We start from the raw sequence: 19,829 nt of genomic DNA, 5'->3' as shown, positions 1-19,829 counted from the left end.
TTGTGTTCCATGTGGGTGTTTGTGCCAAAGCAATCTGTGATCTGAGGAATGAACAGAACATCAGGTGGGGCTGATGTTTTCTGCGAGTTCCTTCTGGAGTGAAAGCGGCTTTAGATACATCAGGACTGATCCGAGTGGCTTCTAGACTCTTGACACCCCTTCTCTAACCTGTCCTCCCCTCTGTTTCATTCTGCATGCCCTCTACTTCTTCATTTTCTCCCATTGCTCATTCATCTACTTCTTATTAGTCCTATCTGTTTTCCATCTTCTAATGGGTTATTTATTTTACTCCACTGGTTCATGGATCCATCTCTCCCTCTGTCCCACCCTTTTCTAACTCGTCTCTACTTTTTCCCCTCTTCGATAGCGATTTGCATTCTTGAACAAAATATTTGACTCAAGCATTTAAATAACACTTAACCGATCAGCACAGACAACCCTCCCCCAGTAAAACATTTACAGCAAAGAAACAACCAACATTAAATTTCCCCCTTACCTTCATGTTTGTATATTACTTTGCAATGGACGATATACATACTCTTAAAACATACTCAAACGAGGAATCATGAAATACTCTTTAACACACATAACAAAAAAAAGGAATGTAGAAATACAAAGTTATTTGTTTAAAAAAAAAATAGGTTGTGGAGAACCAGATGCTAACAGCCCAGGTTTCAGATTTGAAAAATTAAGAATTTGGTTTTGCAAATACAGAATAATAGTGAATGAATGCTGAAATATTTGTTGACACTGCAGAAATATGTTTAAGCATAGGCAGGGGTAGAATAGCCCACTCAAAATGCATTCACTAAAAGTAGATTATGATTCACAGTTTTCTTACTGCATAACACACTTCTTACCATGGTCTGTGTATAGGATTTAAAACATTTCCACTTCTCAGCCTGTCTCAAGACATGACCTGGATTATTGCTGGATAATAATTATTGCTAATGCTCATCGTGTGCAGCATTAGTTTGGGAGAGTGTGTCCCTGTTTCTGTAGGATTACAGACAGATCTCCCAGCAGCACGCATGTCTTCTCACTGCAGAAGGAAAGGAGGGTGGAAAGTCTGAAATTGGTGAGGCTTCAATCAGAAACCTGGACAAACCAGTCAGTTTGTCTCCTCCATCCTTCCCTCCCTCCCTCTAGATGGTGATGCTGTTCTCGATCTTGCTGGGGCACAAGTAGAGGTATTTGAGCTCCAGCCCCTCGTTCCGTTGGATGATCTTGTTCTCGATGTTGACCAGCTCCTGCCGGAACTGTTCGATGACCTTCAGGGCCTTGGGCTCGATGAAGTGCTGCTCGGTGTACTGGCCCAGAGGGATCTGGACACAGAGGTGGTCAGTGGAGGGGGAGGAGAGAGGACAACGGAGTCAAACAACAGGATGGCAAGTGGGGTACCTCCCTGTCCAGGCACAGAAACAGCACAGTGCAAAACACACAGCAGACAGGCCTGTCTCACTGCTAGGTAATCCTTTGCCAGACAAACAAAAAAAATCTGAAAATTGCCTGCAGTCCAATGTTTTTGAAAATTCACTCAAAGCTCAACCCCAGACACCAAAAGTGCTCCCAACACTACAAATGTGTGACAGTCCTGCATGACATACAGTATATTCATAGTACTTAGAAAGTTGTTTGCACCATTCAAAGAACTAGAAAGGTATACACCATGGCTCAATGGCATTTGGTGTGTTTGTACATGTGGTCGGGGGAACTTGCAGACTGTCTCCTTGGCCACAAGGGGGAGCCGATGTCAGCAGTATCCACCCAGAGTGATGCATACAGCACATGCTGTCGCAACGGGATGGCTGAGCTGATATAGCACAACTATTGCAATATCTACTATGTGAATGTACTGCAGCACACTGCAAGTGAATAAAAAAAAGTAGCTTTATCAAGATAATCCTTGAAGCAATGCACATTCTCGCATTACATTCCAGACAAACCTTGTCACTCTTCTCATGTTCATTTCTTTAGTGCCTGTCTTTGAACAGAGCTAAATCTCCAGCCATTTTGCACATGAGCTGCAGACAGGTAGATGGGTAACTGGAGTTTAATGGCAAAGTTCTGGACGCCGATATCAAAAGAGTCTTTGGGCTTTCCACTGAGCAAGACCAGAATACAACCAGCCCCAGCCTGGGGTTACAGTTCAGGAGGTTACATATGGATGTATTTGTTAAAAGAGATTAACGGCATTGCAGGTAAGCCAGTTTCAAGCCCATAGTGTGTGTGTGGGCAGCTGACTGACAGGAGGTGGTGAACTTGCAAGGCTAGGGCTCAGACACAAGGACAGACTCACCGCATTGGGCTGGGCTCGTCCCAGATGCCATGTGATCGCCATCTCCACACATGATTGGCTGATGTCGGGCAAGGTGTCCATGATCATCTCCATGGTAACGGAGTCCTTGCTGGTGGGTGGTGGCCGGCGCATGGTGCACGGGGTGTTGGGAACCCAGGCACACCAATCAAACTGCCGGGCATGGACACAGACAGACAGAGGTGCCTGTTCATCACACTGATATTTAACAGATGCTCTCAGCCTTTGTGTTGGATGTGCAGCAAAAAAAAATAAATAAAAAAAAATCAAGGTGTGTTGGCTAGTCCTTTGCATAATTTTGGAATCCTCAATCAGATCTGTGCAAAGCTTTCTGTATTTAGACATCTTGGGTGGCAATAGCTCCTGTATTGGAAATGTAGTTTGTTATGGCTCATATATCCAGCAGCCGTATCACCCTGCAGCTCACAACTGCCAGCCCACTGAAACTCACCAGGTGTGGCCTGGCCAGTACCTGGATGGGAGACCTCCTGGGAAAGCTAAGGTTGCTGCTGGAAGAACTGTGAGTGGGACCAGTAGGGGGCGTTCACCCTGAGGTCTGTGTGGGTCCTCATGCCCCATTATAGTGACAGGGACACTCTACTGTAAGAAAACAAAAGTGTCCTCCTTCGAATGAGACATAAATCCGACATCCTCATATTCTGTGATCATTAAAAATCCCAGGGTGTTTCTCAAATAGAGTAGGGGTGTTACCCTGGTGTCCTGGCCAAATTTCCCCATGACCTAATAATCTCTGAACTGGCTTCATCACTCTGCTCTCCTCCCCACTGAGAGTTGGTGTGTTGGGAAAGTACTGGTGCACTCTGGCTGTAGTCAGGTCATCCAGGTGAGGCTGCACACTGGTGGTGGTAGTGGGATTCCCCATTACCTGTAAAGCGCTTTGAGTGGAGTGTCAAGAAAAGCACTATGTACTGTAAGTGTCAAGAATGGTTATTGTATAAATGGGGATGTTTCTTGTGGCAGCTGTGTTACCTGTCCATTGTTGGTTGCTGCGTGCTGTGCAGAGCAGGTGAAGAGCACCACAGCAAGCAGAGTAATCAGCTCCTTTCTGGTCTTTAGCTCACTGGCCAGACCTGCAGTTCCAGGAGAGACACACTAAGTCAGCCCTGTGCCTTCTGCCTCTTCCACTGCCCCCCTGCCCTCTGACCTGTGCAGGGAAGCTGTACATTTCTGTGTAAACAGCTGTAAGGCCTCGGAAAGTGTTCCACCTGTAGCGGCAATGCTTGTTAATAAGGCAGAATTAAGTGTTGCTGTGCTTTCCCAAATGAGGCCCCATCTCTCTATTCATGCAGGCTGATTTAAAGATGTTTTCTTTTGATAAGGGACAGCTCCCAAAGGGGGATGCACTTAGCTAAGCCTGGCTATCATGATCAATGGTCATCCATTGGCGCCTACCTGTCTAGGGAGTGCCAGATGGACATCTGGACTGCATTCCTAGGTGTCAGGAGTAAGTGACTCATATCTCACCTTGATCAACCAATCAGAGACTGGTAGGGCCGAGTAACCCACGTGGGACTCTGATGCCCATGGAACTTTCAGCCAATGAATGAGCTGAAGTTCCTCCAGGTAAAAACAGGCAACACAGAGAGTCTGTAGGAGACTATTCGAAAAACTATTCTGAAGAGTTCCAGGGCAGGACGGCCCAGGAGCAGAAAGGCTCCCAAGGGCAGGACATTCTCGCAGAGCGCCTCCTGACCATCCTAAAACTCAGCCCGGACAACCACGGAACGGCCAGTGTGTCCGAGTGCCAGAACTTTCCTCTGTTCTAAGAGTCGAGAGCGGAGGTTGCCAGAGAGTAACCAGAGGATCCACCCGAGGTTAGCATCAGCTGCAGGCCTCGTGAACAGCTGAATCACTATTCAGAACTAGTGCTTCATCAGGAACGAACCGGTCCTCTTCCTGACTTGCTGGGACCCATAGTCATCTTTTCTCCTATGCACAAACTGTCCTAGTTAAAGCCAACACTAACTAGCCGGTCAGTGAGCATCAGCAGCGCACCATCGCAAGCCGCACAGCACAGCCTGACACGGAGCCAGAGAGCCCGCAGGAGATCTGAATCCCCAGAGATTGGATGAGTATTCAACTTCAATGCATTACAGCTCGAGAATTCAATTGTTATCCCAACCAGTTGATATCAATTTAATTAATAAGAGTTATGTACTTGTTTTGAGTATCTAATGTAGAAGTTGTTCATTTATGAAACGGTCTAAATGAATGATATACTGAACGAATGTCCTCTTGATATGTGTAACTCTTTGTAACTGAATGAATATATATCTTTTGTATTCTGATAACCCTCATGATAAGATCTGTTAGGTTTACATGCATATTCTATGTATTAATAAATGTATCCTCATGTATTAGTACCTGTGTGTGTGCGTTGTTTGAGTTATATCGCATGGTTGGATTCTAAAGCCATTAAAATAATCATTTTGTGATTTACGGCTACAATTAATAATTGTCCCCGTAAATGCCCAAACCCTACAGAACTGGTGCCTTCAGAAAGCACACTACACACCTATTCAGTCTTCTGTCCACCTATTGCCAAGGCAAACCTTATCTCACTGGCAGGACAGAGAAGACTTACCAAATTTGGAGACTTCATGGAAGCCCTCCTTAGTGATGTCTTGAATCCAGGCCTGGAGCTCTGAGTCCTGAGACACTTCTTTGTCACCAGAGTAATACAGAGCCACCATCTCCGACACAAAACTGAGAGAGAGAAGGAAAGAGAAAAGGGTATGTGGGCTCAGTTCGACAAAGAGCCAGAGATTCCTGGTGGGCATAATGGCATTTTAGGCAGTTTTAATCTCTTAATTTGTCGCCATTGGAAAAAGAGTCAATATTTGCCTGGTAAGTTTATATAGTAGAATCCTGGTTTATGGCTTAAATTAAAGCTAAATTAAGAGTCCCTTCAGCCTGTCAGTCCTGGTGCTCCCTGCCCTGAGCCACACTATACTGACCCAGCACGACACTTCTGTAACACCAGCAACAATCTAGCCTACTAGGACACACATTCACAAGCAATCTGAGTGCGATCAGGCCCTAGTCACACAGTACACCCAAGCAACATATCTTACCGGTGGAAAAGTAGACGCTGATCCTGATTAAGCACAGGATCTGTGACCACCACCTGGCCATAGAAAATGGACACAGATAGACCTGGCTGTCTATAGACGATAGGCTCGGTGTCCACAGCCTGGCCATAGAAACAGGACAACACAGGAAGACCTGGCCGCCCAGAGAGGACAGGCTCAGTGACCACAGCCTGGCCATAGAAAGAGGACAACACAGGAAGACCTGGCTGCCCAGAGAATACAGCCTTGACAGTCTTGGGCACTGCAGCCCACCGACAGCTGTGTGATCAGCGACCCCACCTGTAGATGGCATCCCAGAGCATCATGCTGTCCTCTCTGTAGAAGTAATCTCTCAGACGTGTCACCCCACGGTCCTGGAAGTCCCAGTCTGGCTGCAGGGACTTGTAGGTCAGGACTTTGTACTCCTTCTGGGAGAGAACTAACAGCCCCTTGCCTCCCGTAGACACAACCTTGAGAGGAGGGGTGGGGCAGTGGTGAGAGAGGCAGGAAAATAGAGTCTAAACTATTCCATACATGTTAAAATAAAACATGCATAGGAAGCATTTAAGTTGTGAGTGCAGTTAGACACAAAATGCATTACATTTCCTGGGGTGCAACAACGTTTTCAAACAGGCAAACAGACAGACCCTCTTGAAGATGCCTTCTGGAGAGATGAGCTGGGTGCGCCCGCGGCAGTTGATCTCCAGGGTGTAGCGGAGGTGGGGAGCCAGCAGCTGCACAGACACAGTCGAATTAGGGCAAGAGTGTGGCAGTGGCTCACACAAGAATGCATTATTATCCAACAATTGGGGTGCCTCCTATATTTGGTATGTAATTACCTTGGCGAAAAGATGTGCATGGTAAAAAGTGATAATTATAATGTCATTACAATGTAACAAAGCATGCATTGACAAAGAATGTTATGACACTGTACAGTATATACAGTTCATAATCATACAGAGTACTTTTTCAGTGTTACTGCCTTGTAGCTGGGATGTATATATGATGTTATTCCATTGCAAGAACATGGCTTACAAGGCCCACCTGCAATGTCATTACCTTGTAGATGGGGTGCACAGCAGGTAGCTGCCTCAGTGTGGCCACACAGATGACCTCCACCACCAGGTGAGTGCGCAGCAGGTGCGAGAGCAACTGGAAGATCTGGAACTCGGAGTGACGCACCCACATCTTGGCCAAAAGCCAAGCCAGTGGAGGATCAGTGGGCAGGAACACAGGGGTGTCTAGACCAGGGGTCTGATCCAGCTTAGAGAGGAGAAGGAGATAAGATAATATCACTTTTTTTGGCCATTATAATTTCTTGCATTAGGAGTTTGTCTTTTTGGCATATCCCCGCTTGCTCTCCATGAGACACACAGAGAGAAGCTGGGGGTCAGAGCGCAGGGTCAGCCATTTATACAGCGCCCCTGGAGCAGTTGGGGTTAAGGGCCTTGCTCAGGGGCCCAAAGGAGCAGGATTCCTCTGCCAGCCACAGGATTTGAACCGGCAACCTTCCAGCCACAGGTGCAGATCCTTAGCCACAGTCTCACTGCTCCACCCCACATGGGGCAGGGGTTAATACAGAAAGGGTTAACAACACTGCACTTTATAACAGCCTTGATTGTGGACAGATCCCTCTAAGAGGAGTCCAATCCATGTGTGCTGATGAGGAAACTGCGAGCAAAGAGGTCATTGCAGTGAAGGGGTCTGCTGGTCCCTTCTTGTCCTTCAGTTTGAGGAAAGCGGAACTGTGTCTGAGGCGTCACCAGACCATGTGACAAGATGAGAAGGGTTCCATGCTTCCTGTCTCTCTCCAAGCCCACCTGTATAGCCAGAGGGATCAGCCCCTGGTCGGGGTGCTCATACAGGAGGCAGAGGGGGGCGCACAGGTACTGGGGGGAATTCCGGATGACATTGGTGGGAACCCCCTCCAGGATTGCATAGTCGACCAGGTAGATGTTGCCAGCCTGGGGAGAGAAAGAGAGAAAGGTAATGGTGCTTCTGTCTCCAGTGCTCTGGAAGATTCAGCTGCAGAATAATGACATGTCCCACGGACAGTTTGTCTTAGTAGACGATTGATAGTCAATGTTTTCACATATAGCTCCAGTGCCCTGTAGGAGGTCATTGGATCATTGGGGAATGAATTGCTGATTATTATACTGCCGATATATCCATATCACTATCACAGGTCATAGTTCGTTGTGTTTCATGCTGATGAGCCCTAATAAGTGTGGAACAGCTGTCCGTGGCTGCTAACGGCAAAAGATAGAAAGAGAAGTCATAAGATACATCAGTCTCCCATTGAGTTGTAATATGAATTATGAATATGAATTGATTCTTGTCCTATCGCCTGCATGGTCTTAATTGCTATGGCATTGCATGGTATTCCTAGTAAGACATCTACTGTATAATCAGGGATGGGTACGTCCGATCACTTATATTAAAACCTCCAGTGTCTTGAAATTTTGCAGATACTGCGTATTTACACCAGAGCTTAATAAACTGTTTCAAATGTATGTCGCAGTTTCATTTTCTCAAATCAGGAACCTGGATCTACAACAAAATTGAGTGCAACGCGGCCAGAACGAAACTGACAAAAGTGCCGTGGAGGCAGTAGCTTGCAGCTGTGGGCGGCTGCTGTCCTCAGACAGCTGGATTCTGGGTGCATGCTGCTCCAGTGCGCACCGTTCGTGTGAGGGGCTGAGAGTCAAAGCCTCAGCTGACCAGTACCTTCAGCTCCTTGGACAGATTGGTCCGCGGCCCCAGCGATCCCTGCACCATGTCCCCCGACACTGCGAAGTTCTCCGGGATCTTCCGACAGCGCCGGATCATACGTGGGTTCGAGCCATTTAGGAACTGGAAACCAAAGAACCAGTCCTCGCGCCAGTGGTCCATCACATACTCTAAGAGAAATGGAGGGAGAGAGCGTGACTAATAACCACTCATGAACCCAGTGTCAACCAGGGTTGGAGGGAAGAAGAGGAGCTGGAGCAAGCACTGGAGAATGTCATAGTATGAGCCGAGTTTTTATCTGATTGGCACTGACACACAGATTGACAGAGTGGCACACTGAAACTCCTGCCCGCTGACACACCGAGTGGCAGTGACAGGACAGGCGAAGTTCGGCAGAGCTGGGTGTCCTACCAGCCACAGGGCTCTTGAGTTTCCAGAAGATGCGCTTGAAGTCATCCAGGTCACACCAGGACTTCCCAAAGTGGATAACCAGCTTCTTCAGAGACAACTCTAACAAGCTGGAGCAGAGAGAGAGAGGGGGAGAGCAGGAGAGGCAGCACGCGTCAGTGGGCCGATTCCACTCGCGGTGGGCATTTCAGAAGGGTGGTCCTGTGTGTGAGAGACTCACGCGAAGTGCAGCGACCCCTCGAAGTCGCTCATTTTCTCGTTGTCGAAGCGCACGTCCTGGGGCAGGTCCTTCTCGGTCTTTGCATCAATGCACTTCGGGATGCCCGACTCCCAAGCCTGCCACCTGACAGGCACACAGTGTAGAGAAGCAAGGAGTCACAGAACCGTCCAGGGAAGGTTTGAGAGGAGTTTAATTGTGACAAAAATGAACACCACTGAAGGAGAAAACTGAAGAACACTGGAGGAGAACACTGAAGGAGACACACACAAAGGTATGTTTCCCACTGTGTTATAGAGGGTTTTATATTCCAAGTCCAGCCAATTTATTACCATGAACGGGGGATTCGGGATTCAAGATTCAAGATTTATTGCCATACCAACTTAGTTGTTAGGAATTTGCCTCAGTGTGCTCATAACAGTTAAACAATAAGACAATAAAAACAATAACATCAACACAACATAACATAAAACCTTGAGGTTACAAGAAGAATCTCAAACAATATTAAAATGAAATGAAATAACTGGGGCATTAAAGGGGTTTACAGTCCATTTACATTGTCAATAGTCATCATGAGGTACTAATGTGTAATTGGAAAGCTGTTCAGTACCCAGATAGTCTTACAGTAAGTACTAATAAGGAAACGAAAGGTTTTGGTTTTAATGCTTCTCTTTTTCCTGAGGGAAGGGGTATAAAAAGGGAATTGGCAGGGTGTGCAGAGTCTTAGGTCGGCTCACAGCCAATGATATTTGAAGCTGAGCACATAATTCTCTCCATTCCCCCTTACGTCCCACTAGCCCTTCCTGATAATCTTATCCCCACCTTTTAGCTAGTCCCGAGGTGTCATCAGGAGTTCTGACCGCAGGCCAGAGCCAGATTTCTGCAGACACAGTGACTGAAGGACCGAGTGGCCAAGACATACACGTGTGTACCTGCCTGCTGCGGAACACATTCAGGCAGAGGTAGGAGAAGGAGAAGGGCCGAGCGACCAGCAGGCACAGAGAGGAATACAGAGGGACACGGAGAGCTGTTTACCGGTAAAGTTTCTGTCTCTCCTGCAGCTCTTTTTTTCTGTGGGTCAGGAGCAGGGGCTCAGAGTCGTCACAGTGCCTTTTAGCTGGAAACGGAGAGAGGAAGTGTCTTAGGCCAGCAGGTTTACCAGAATGAGTGTGCCTGTGAGACTGCGTGAGTGGGTTTTTTCTCTTTATGACCATCAGGCAGTGCTAGTCAGTGCGCGTATGAGTGTGTGTGATTTTCAGTATGATACACCTGTGGCACCAGTGTGGCTATTAGACCACGCAACAGTTCATCCTGGTGTCTGACAGACTCACCTGTTCCCTCTCTCAGCTCCACACCGACGTCTCCTACCAGCCACCGGTAGCAGGGGAACGTGAGCAGGGAGCCCCCCGGTGGCCTCACACACACATAGCGGCAGAACCAGTTATCCTCCACCCAGTACCTCTGCTTTTCCAGCCGTACCACCAGCACCTCACCCAGTGGGACGCTGCTCTTGACGGTGTAATCATCCACCTGGGAGCGGGGGAAAGGAGACGGATGGAGAAGGAGGGTGCGAATTAGAGAGATGGGAAGCAACGTGCAGAACGGGTTGTGTCAGGTCAGCAATTCCAGATCAGAGGTTATATACAGCAATCAAGCAGGGACTGACGCCCATCTGTCTGATGAGACATGCCCAGGTCCTGACTGCGCTGAGCAGACAAAGGGAGAGGGAGAGACGGGCAGAGGCTCCGATGCCGGGCTGTAGGGCAGAGGATGTGGCGGCAGCGTTTGGTGGAAAGCAGGTTCCTGCCACGCATCCCAGCCTCGGGCACTGACAGCCGCGCGCGGAGGTGGGCAGCGGGCGGAGGACCGGACAGGCTCACCGCCCCCCTGCAGAAGTCCAGCCCCGGCTTGTCCAGCAGAGTCCTCTCGCTCACGCCCTTCTCTCCGATCAGGGTCGCGTACACATAGTTATTGGTGCCGGAGTACTCCGACGTCCCCGTCGCCACGGTGATCTTGTATTCCAGCATCTGCTCATGGAACAATAACAAGAATCCTCGCTAAGAGATGGCTGGATTAGTCCCCTCTGCCTCCCCCACCCCCCGCATCCTAGTTCTCCCCCTGGACCAGTTACTGACCCCCACCCTGTGCTCTGTATCTTGTAACTTAGTAGCTCTGTCAAAGTTGATGCGATAGTTCATGGCTTCTCGGTCTTGGTCCTGGGTGAGGCCTGTGTCTACTGTGGTTTTTTTTGCATCCTCCAGCTGTTTTTCATCCCAGGCTATTTGATTTCTTGTTTTCTGTTTGAGGCATATTGGAAAATTTGCTTTCAGCTCTTAAAAGGTCAAATCTGATTTGTACCAGGTATCCACCCTGTGCTAATTCCCGAGCTCCAGAACAGAGCCGAGGCAAACCGATCCGACGTGCCGATACCTGACTGCTCAGTCAGATGAAGGGCAAGCAAGCCGGGGGGTCTGATCGGAGGTCTGGAGGCTGGCGCTGTCAGAAACAGCAGCCTTGAAGTCAGGTAGTGGCCACACTCAGGAGCAAGTGCAGAAACAAGCAAGCAGTTCAAACAAAATCGCCACCACAGGGAACCCCCAGATCAGCACTGGAAAAAAACTGCCACAGTTCAGCACCAAGCATAAGACATTTTTAAAGAAAAACAAACTACTATTTAAAATTAATTTGAATTCATTCAAAGTAACTCAAAGACACATGCAAGTATCCACACAAACCCATATCAGTAACCTCATAATATCCAGGCTAGTGCAAACAGTGAAAACACAGTGGAACCAAAGAAAGTGATTATTACATTTTTTTTCTAATTATTCTCCCTTTTTTCGGATAGATAAATAAGGGCATTGACTGTTAATTTGGGTTCATTGCAGTCTTATGATTCTGCATCTTACCTTGATCACCCTATGCATTTGTTGCAGTTTAAAGACAAAAATGATGTAGCTGGCTAGCATAAATATTCTACAGTTGATTTGTAATTTAGTTAATTTGAACTGTGATGGTGTGCTGGGAAGTCTTGTGTTTATGCAGTTATATTTGAACACAGAAAAGATTATTACTGCATATCCTTTACTGAATAGAATACAACACATAATAAACAACGCCACCGGTTAATACATCCTGTCACACTGTTTAACCACACTGGGTTAGGCGGCAGTTTTATTTAGACAGCCCAGTAACAATCAAGCTAAATAAAGGTCTTGTCACTAACTTTGTGACTCTCCTGGAATAAGCAGTTTGTCTGCACACACGATGTAGTATATGTGTGGCATATTTGAGAATTCAATTCACACGAGGTATACTGTATAAAACAAAACCCTACACGCTGACTGGTGCATGAAACCCCAGTATTCATACTTTTTCCTTATAAATGCAAGATGACCAGATTGTGACCTTAAAAGTCTGTCCTGGATTTCAGCAACAAAAAAGGTTCAAATCTGGCCATGAAGTGGGACATCAAACTGAAACATAGTTACTCACTGACCCAGTTACAGGCCTGTGAATTCATCTTCAGATTGGTAACTGTTCAGAGACTCCCAATCAATCTAATGTCTCACGTGTTTATAGAGCAAGCGAATGCATCATCCCAAGGCTCAGGTAGAGCATGAAAAAAGGCTGTACCGTCTCACACACCTTGCACATAAACACCACCATAACAGAAGCAGGCAGCAGTTATAGAGTACTGTACTGGGACTTAAGAGACTCAGGCCACAGCAATAAGACACAGTGAGTCACAAACCCTGTTATTTACTGCCTTGATCACTCAATGTTTCCGCACAGAAATCGGTTCTTCTCCTCACACCTGAGTGCTTTCTGCACGGCTCCCGGTACAGACCGTGTCTCGGTCAGACCCGCACCCCGAGCCAGCGTCCCACATACTCACCTCGCCCCAGGAGCTCGAGCCTGGCCTGACAACGTCTCCAGTACAGCGCGCACTGGACTAATGCACCGAGACCGAAATTAAATTAAAAGCACGATTCCACTCCACAGTGAAAGGCGTGAATTCCCTGCTCTAAGGCACCCTTTCTACTGCTTTGAAAAATCTGAAACAAACGCTTCCCTGTCACGACCACCAGCCAGCAGAGATCAACACGTAAGCGAGCTAATCAGCACCAGCAGCGGGTTACTATTAACAAGCGCCGCCGCACGAGTTCACACCTGCAATTGCTCTACCGTGCGGCACGCCGGGTTATTTATACTATTCTAACCCACTTGCCGGTGCTCGGTATTGAGTTCACTTCTTGTTGCTCTGCCTAGCGTTACTTGCCTTTTTGCTTTCTTGCCTTCGGACTTCGGATCTCGTCACGCCCCTTGGATCGTTTGCTATCGGTGACTGTTTCGGATTTGACCCTGCCGCTCTCGTTTCGACCACGATTCTGTCTCACATTTTGGATTGTTCGTCACCAGTGCCTTTACCGGATCTCGACCTACCTTACGCCTTCGGACTACGATTCAGTTCCTGGTTTTGCTCTGTTCGCTTACTTACCTCCCATCGACTCCTGCATGTGCATCGGATCCTTTTCACCTCTTCAGAGCAGCGCCACATTCCCATTGGAGCCCCTCCTAGACTGGTCATGGGGCCAGCAGAGAGCAAAGCTTTGGAGATGCTGAACATGTTGCAACCAGAAGAGCTGGAATTCTTCAGATTCTTCATTATTCCTGCTGGGTCTTGTCTCTTTAAGAGGAACTTGTGACATTGCCCCCTGGGTGACCACCGGTGAGGCAGACACCCCCTCCTCTGACTGATAGCTTCGATCTCTTATCTCATCATCAGACAGTGCCACTGGAGAAAGAAGAGCCAGAAAGCTCTCCTACCGTTATACATCCATGTGTAACTTGATTCTGGGAGGGTTGTGGTGAGTCAGAGCCTTAATGGCTCCAGGCACAAGGTGAAACAACACCCTGGACTGGACACCAGTCCATTGCAGGACACGCACACTTCAGAGACACCAAGCAACCTTCACAGCAAGTTTTGGGGTTGAAAGCCTGCTAATCTAGCAGACATATCTTGATTAGTTCAAGTAACCAGTCTTGAAACTTTATCAGGATTTAAATTTGTGGCCAGAAAAAATGATAAGAGCTGCAGATTTGTTACCATGCTTGATAGAATTCACTATCTTCAGTTCATCTTGGCCGGCTGTCTGGTGTTTCAATATTTACTTGCATCTCTTTTTTTGCTTTAGTTGGGTCCAAGTGTTTATATCAGCCTCTAGATGACTGGGGCTCGGAGCTGCTCTGGGGCATTGCTCCTCGTCTCTCTGTCTCCTCTGCTCTGCCTCAGTTTCTTTTTTTGGATATCTAGATGATCTTGCTGGGTTTTTATCTCGCAGACTGTCATCAAGACTGTTGATGTGAAACCAAAGACAGAACGAAACTTCCTATAATGTGACCAAGGGCTTTATCTTCCCATCTGCTGATGCTCTTGTCTTCTTGTGAGACAACAAATAGGTCACTGCAATGTGCTGATGAAGCTCTCAGTAAGACAGATGCATACTACAGTATGTGTCGTATTGAGCACACAACGGTTATGCATTACGTCCATCAGGGCAGAAGCATCACACATGTATAGTTCACTTGGCGATTCTGCAAGTTTCATCTGAATGTCACTGGAGAGTCTCACCTGGAGCTACACGCTACATCTACAGAGCCAATAGGAAGTCCAGTCACCTCCTAGATGGGTCATTTTCAAGAAAGGACAATAATGAACGCAGAGCTGTTAACCTCAGATTAAGTTCAATAGTTTGAGGGGGTTCTGATAATTATATTGATAGACTATCAAGTATCAAAATCTCCAGTAGGCATTTATGTCTAGGGAGAATTAGTCCCTTTAGCTGGAATACAATCTACTTTTACTTGAGCATGTGTATTTTTATTTTTTGTAACACCGTAAATAAAAGTGCACAAGATTCGAAGCAATCTTACCAAGACTTCCGGCCGATTCGAGTTCTGCACTTTCAAATACATACTGTACCACGTATGTCTGTAATCTGGCCAGGACAGAGGGGGACAGACAGCAGGGCTCTCCATGTGTGAGTGCTTTCTGGTGCAAGCCTGCTATCCGAGCAGACTGCCCTTCTTTGCCATGGAGCAACTCTGCCTTCCGCAACTAAAGGTGTGAACTAACCTCCCCATGAGACTCTGATGCAACTGAGCCAAACGGCTGCCAACCTGCAACTCTCCTGCACAGTTACACAACCAGGAGGAAAGATGGTTGCAGAGCAATGCCACTCAGGCTGACAAGCATCGGCCTCCCCAGTCGAAATTGCGACATGCTCCTACATGCTGACAGACACTGGGCTTGCGCTGCTGTGAGCTGTGTGCTTCGGCCTCAGGAGCCATTAGAGGCAGCGGCACACTGCCACACCATGTGAGTACACATCACCCAAAACTGCTGTACTCCAGCCGGGCCCTGGAGGGCAGGCTGTGTGGCCTGTTCCCTTTTGTTTGGTTGCCTGCTAAGCTCAAGAACCCCACAATCAATGTGCTTTGGGGAATCCCAGTCAGTCAGATACTGCACTAGTGCTCAAACAATCTTTTTTAAAACCAGTAACAACTATATGGGAGGACCCTGAAGAAAATAAGCAAGGTTACAAAAGAGAGGCCATGTGGCCCATCTAGCTCATTTGGTTGCCAGTAACTAGTGGAACCAAGGATCTCATCCTGCTGTTTCTTGACGCCAGCCTGGGGGATCAGCTTTAGTGACGTGTTAGAAACGTGCCTCCAGCTTTCTATTTTCGCACGCTTCACACGTTAAAAGGAGAGAAAGTATGTGCGAGAGGGAAAGAGCGCGTGCGTTTGTGTATGCGAGTGAGAGATTCAGCGCGTATGTGAGAGAGACGGCTCAGGGTTTGGGTGTGTGAGTATGTTATAGAAAGAGCATATTTGTGCTTGCGCGCTCGAGACAGATGATGTTTGTAGGTGGAGCTGATGGAACAACCACAAATACACCCTGACTCAGATTATCTGTGCAGGAAACCCTTGCAGAAATAGTCTGGGTGTTTATATGACAGCAGAGGATGTTGGAATTAATGTGATTTGGCCGATCCATATGTATTGCATGTGGAGAGAAGACGGGGGAGGTGGAGAAGAAGGATAGTGAACTGGAGTGCAGTTCAAGGGAATACACTTTGCACCATGACATTCATGAATTCACAGCAGAAGCATTTAGTGTTGGCACACCCTGAGCACAGCTGAGGAGCAGAGGGGAGGGAGTTGCACAGTTGTCTCAGGAGATAAGCACAAGCTTACTGCAGAATTAAGCTCAGTGGATGCCACAGATCACCTGCAAGAGAAGCGCTTTCTGCATTTCAAATCCTATCTTGTTCTGCATGTAAATCTCGCTCTGCTTGGCCACCGAGCTGTTCAATTGAGACATAAACATGCAGCTCAATTTCCTCACAGAGAAGACGCCAGTAGTCAGTGGAGGGCCAGTGGAAGTTAGCTGCACACCGGTGCAGGAAACTAATTAATTGGTGCTGTCTTTAACCATCTACAATATTAACCTGAAAAAACCAACACTACAGTATACAGAAGCCCGATTAAAAAAAAAAGTAATACAGCAACATAAAATGTGATTCCAGAACAAGATGATGCTTCTGACTGCACACAGGTAGGTATGTGCATTGTTGGGGAAATAGACTATGTTTAGAATGTATTTTTAGTTGTGCATGGTGAGCTAAGCAAAAAAAAAAGCATTACAGTTGATATTCAATGCCTGTGAATATAAAAGGCTATCTCTGTTGATTTCGAAGCACTCACAAACTGATAACATGTCTTTAGGCTGCTGGTGATTGTATTGTGCCTGTCAGTGTTACCTTCTGCCCCTGTGGAACAGAAGCAAGAGCTCAGGGGTCAGAGCACAGAGGGAGCAGTTGTTGCCCCATTAGAAATGTGCACATGCACATCTACGGTGCCCTACCAACGTTTCCAGCGAAGTTGGTTGAATCACCAACGCTGTGTGACGGGCACGATGAAAACTGGCAAGAATGTGTTCCACTGACACAACACGGGCTTCTGGTTTTGATGTGCTGTAGCTGTGTTATTCCACAGCTCATTTTGAAACAGCAGTGTTATTTCTACATACTCATAAGGTGATGTTGCACAGCCCCTGTGACTCAGTAACTTTGTGGATCCTCAGTTATTTCCTCCATCTTTACATCATCACCTGCCCCTGTAGCGTCTTCACAGCCTCCCACAGCTTATTCCTAAAGAAGCCTTTTACTCTGCATGTGTTGAACTACAACTTCTTGGAAACAAATTTTAATACATAAAGTAAATTACCTGAGCTATTTAGCTATTTAATAGCTCCTGCTATTTAAATATATGTAAATCCATGGCTTTCTCAGATACGGTCCTCCTGTTTTGCCATTCAGCTAATATACACAGTCAGCACCAACAGCAGCATGTATTGCACAGTAACAATGTGCACAGACGCAAGAACAAGCTCCCCTTTGTTAACAAAACTTCCTTAATATCTCAAGCTTGGCTGTCTGGTTGATGATCAGCCAATTTGCTGTTTAACATACTGAGCGTCAAAAGAAACTACTCTAAGCCTGTGAAGTTTTATCAAATTAAAATGTTTGCTGATTAATTAATCATTCATGACCGACCCTGATGCGATCAGCTGTACACCTGTCATGGTGTCCCTCAGTGTCATGACTCCTGTCAGCTGTACACCTGTAGGTCCCTCAGTGTCCCTGCTCCTGTCATCTGTACAGCTGTAGGTCCCTCAGTGTCCCTGCTCCTGTCAGCTGTACACCTGTAGGTCCCTCAGTGTCCTGGCTCCTGTCAGCTGTTCACCTGTAGGTCCCTCAGTGTCCTGGCTCCTGTCAGCTGTACACCTGTAGGTCCCTCAGTGTCCTGGCTCCTGTCAGCTGTTCACCTGTAGGTCCCTCAGTGTCCTGGCTCCTGTCAGCTGTACACCTGTAGGTCCCTCAGTGTCATGACTCCAGTCAGCTGTACACCTGTAGGTCCCTCAGTGTCATGACTCCTGTCAGCTGTATAGGTCTGTATCTGTAGATTCCACACAGTGTATCCTGTCTGTCCTACTGCTCTAAACCTAATAATCGTACAGTCTTTTAATAGTCTTTGCTGCACCTTTAGTCCAAAATATTTTCTCTATTTCCTGTCTGCTGCAGGGTTACTTGCTTCAGTCTCACACTGTGTGCTGTTGTCTTTCATCAGTCCTCCGCTGTAACGCACGTCTACACAGAGGAATGCATATTTGAGGTTTCTAAAGTACATCAGGGCTACGGATTTTTAAAACGCAAGATTCAACATCTATGGTGCCTTTCACACACAAAAAAATAAAGCAAACTTGTCTGCTTGGAGGCAGTTCGATGTGTTTTGGAATTCTATCCAGTCTGCTTTCCCCCCCAGAGAGACAGACCAAAAGACTGTAGCACTGATGCAGATCCCACATCATGTGAAGGTTAACAAAAATGCAATTCTAAAAATGTACTTTTGACACGTTCTACCGCTGGTGGCTGACACAATGCTTTTTCATGTGACTGTAAATTATTTTCATGCACAGTATTTTTTTAGTCACCTGCAAAGTCAATCATTTACCAGTTTAAAGTGGATTTCTGTGGACACTGGGGTTATTTCATCTACATAGCAACTCCAACCGACTAACGCAGCCTTGTGAGAGTGGTTATAATTGAGTGTCCTTCTCTTACCTGCGCAGTGGAAGCGTATCCAAAGTTAGGAGTCTCTTCTCCCACCTCTGTGATCCCACTCTGTTGTGTGGTCACGGTATCCTCTCTCTGATCCTCTCCTCTTCTGCGTCGTGTGCGTCTCCTTTCTTCCAGCCTCCCTGGAGCGCTGTCCCTGCGTCTACTGGATCCCGCCGGACCCACTCGCTCTCCTCTCACTTCGCAGATCCTCCCTCCTCTCCTCGTCCCCCTGCCCTGCCACCGGTCCCTCCTCCGTGGGTCGGCCTCTCTGTCTCCCCCCCCGTTTCCTGTCTCTCCCGTCTCTGTGAAATGCGTCTGGGCTTTTCTCTCTCTGCCCCTGCCAGTGCTCTGAAGGAAGCAGTGAATTCAGTTGCCCTCCTGTGACACAGACCAGCACCCTTAATGGGCACAGTGAGAGATTTTTATCACATGCAAATACCAGAGACCTGTGGAAAAACCCCACCTGACTTCCACACTCTTTTATGGCAATGCTAATGTAAATAAAATGTTACAGCTACTCTAATGGAAAAAAACACAGTAACAGATTGCTACATGCTGGTTTATACAGTCTGGATCTCCCTTTTTTTAAAAAAAGACCTAAAATTAGAAAAATAGAACTGAGCAAATAGAATAAAAATACACACACACACACACACAGAGAGAGAGAGAGGGAGACCTGGGGACCGCTCTGTAAGCATCCAGACAAGAGAGCTCAGCTGTCCACTGCTGCTAAAACACAGAGTAGTGCAGAGGTACCCAGTCTTAACATACAAGCTCACACATTATCTGTACATCAACACACATGCTGCTGGCTAAAAATTTTGAAAGTGTGCACAAGCTTGTAACATTCACCCAATGGGCGCAATCACAGTAGATCAAGTGGCCATCTAGCCAGCACCCATATCACCCTGCAACTCTCAACTGATAGCCCACTGGAGCTCAGCAGGTGTGAGCCTGGTCAGTACCTGGATGGGAGACCTCCTGGGAAAAACTAAGGTTGCTGCTGGAAGATGTGTTAATGGGGCCAGCAGGGGGCGCTCACCCTGCGGTCCATATGGGTCCTAATGCCCCAGTATAGTGACGGGGACACTATACTGTAAACAGGTGCCGTCCTTCGGATGAGATGTAAAACCGAGGCCCTGTCTCTCCGTGGTCATTAAAAATCCCAGGGTGTTTCTCGAAAAGAGTAGGGGTGTAACCCCAGTGTCCTGGCCAAATTTCCCATTGGCCCTTACCAATCAGGGCCTCCTAATAATCCCCATCTCTGAACTGGCTTCATCACTCTGCTCTCCTCCCCACTGAGAGCTGGTGTGTGGTGAGCATACTGGTGCACTATGGCTGCTGTCGCATCATCCAGGTGGGGCAGCACACTGGTG

General features: G+C 47.3%; 1 protein-coding gene across 3 annotated transcripts; it reads right to left on the bottom strand.

Annotated features, from left to right (window-relative positions):
• Positions 1-631: 631 nt before the first annotated feature.
• Positions 632-18,771, bottom strand: alox12 (arachidonate 12-lipoxygenase). Of its 3 annotated transcripts, none has more exons than XM_088627941.1 (15): positions 18,457-18,771; positions 10,645-10,791; positions 10,096-10,294; positions 9,800-9,881; positions 8,768-8,890; positions 8,551-8,657; positions 8,137-8,309; positions 7,230-7,373; positions 6,469-6,672; positions 6,057-6,143; positions 5,710-5,879; positions 4,923-5,044; positions 3,308-3,408; positions 2,300-2,470; positions 632-1,325 (listed from the first exon to the last, which is right to left on the bottom strand). In XM_088627941.1, exons 2-15 carry the CDS (start codon positions 10,789-10,791, stop codon positions 1,146-1,148), a joined length of 2,010 nt encoding a protein of 669 aa, XP_088484067.1. In that variant the 5' UTR covers positions 18,457-18,771; the 3' UTR covers positions 632-1,145. The 3 variants fall into 3 exon arrangements, with proteins under 3 accessions (XP_088484067.1, XP_088484065.1, XP_088484066.1); XM_088627939.1 differs by lacking the exon at positions 18,457-18,771 and adding an exon at positions 13,211-13,341; XM_088627940.1 differs by lacking the exon at positions 18,457-18,771 and adding an exon at positions 12,663-12,968.
• Positions 18,772-19,829: the final 1,058 nt, after the last annotated feature.

Source organism: Lepisosteus platostomus, chromosome 4 (assembly GCF_059453375.1).
Source record: "Lepisosteus platostomus isolate fLepPlt1 chromosome 4, fLepPlt1.hap1, whole genome shotgun sequence".
NCBI classification, from domain to species: Eukaryota; Metazoa; Chordata; class Actinopteri; order Semionotiformes; family Lepisosteidae; genus Lepisosteus; species Lepisosteus platostomus.
The sequence above is the reverse complement of the archived record's forward strand: the minus strand, read 5'-3'. Positions and strand labels throughout refer to the sequence as shown.

Excerpts from the sequence above, each read along its gene's own strand:
- alox12 (XM_088627941.1), bottom strand. The coding sequence starts at position 10,791 with ATGCTGGAATACAAGATCACCGTGGCGACGGGGACGTCGGAGTACTCC. Across the intron at positions 8,310-8,550 it reads ACTCAAGAGCCCTGTGGCTG|AGTATGTGATGGACCACTGG; the intron begins GTAGGACACCCA and ends CATTTCTCTTAG. Across the intron at positions 5,880-6,056 it reads CAGAAGGCATCTTCAAGAGG|GTTGTGTCTACGGGAGGCAA; the intron begins GTCTGTCTGTTT and ends CCTCCTCTCAAG.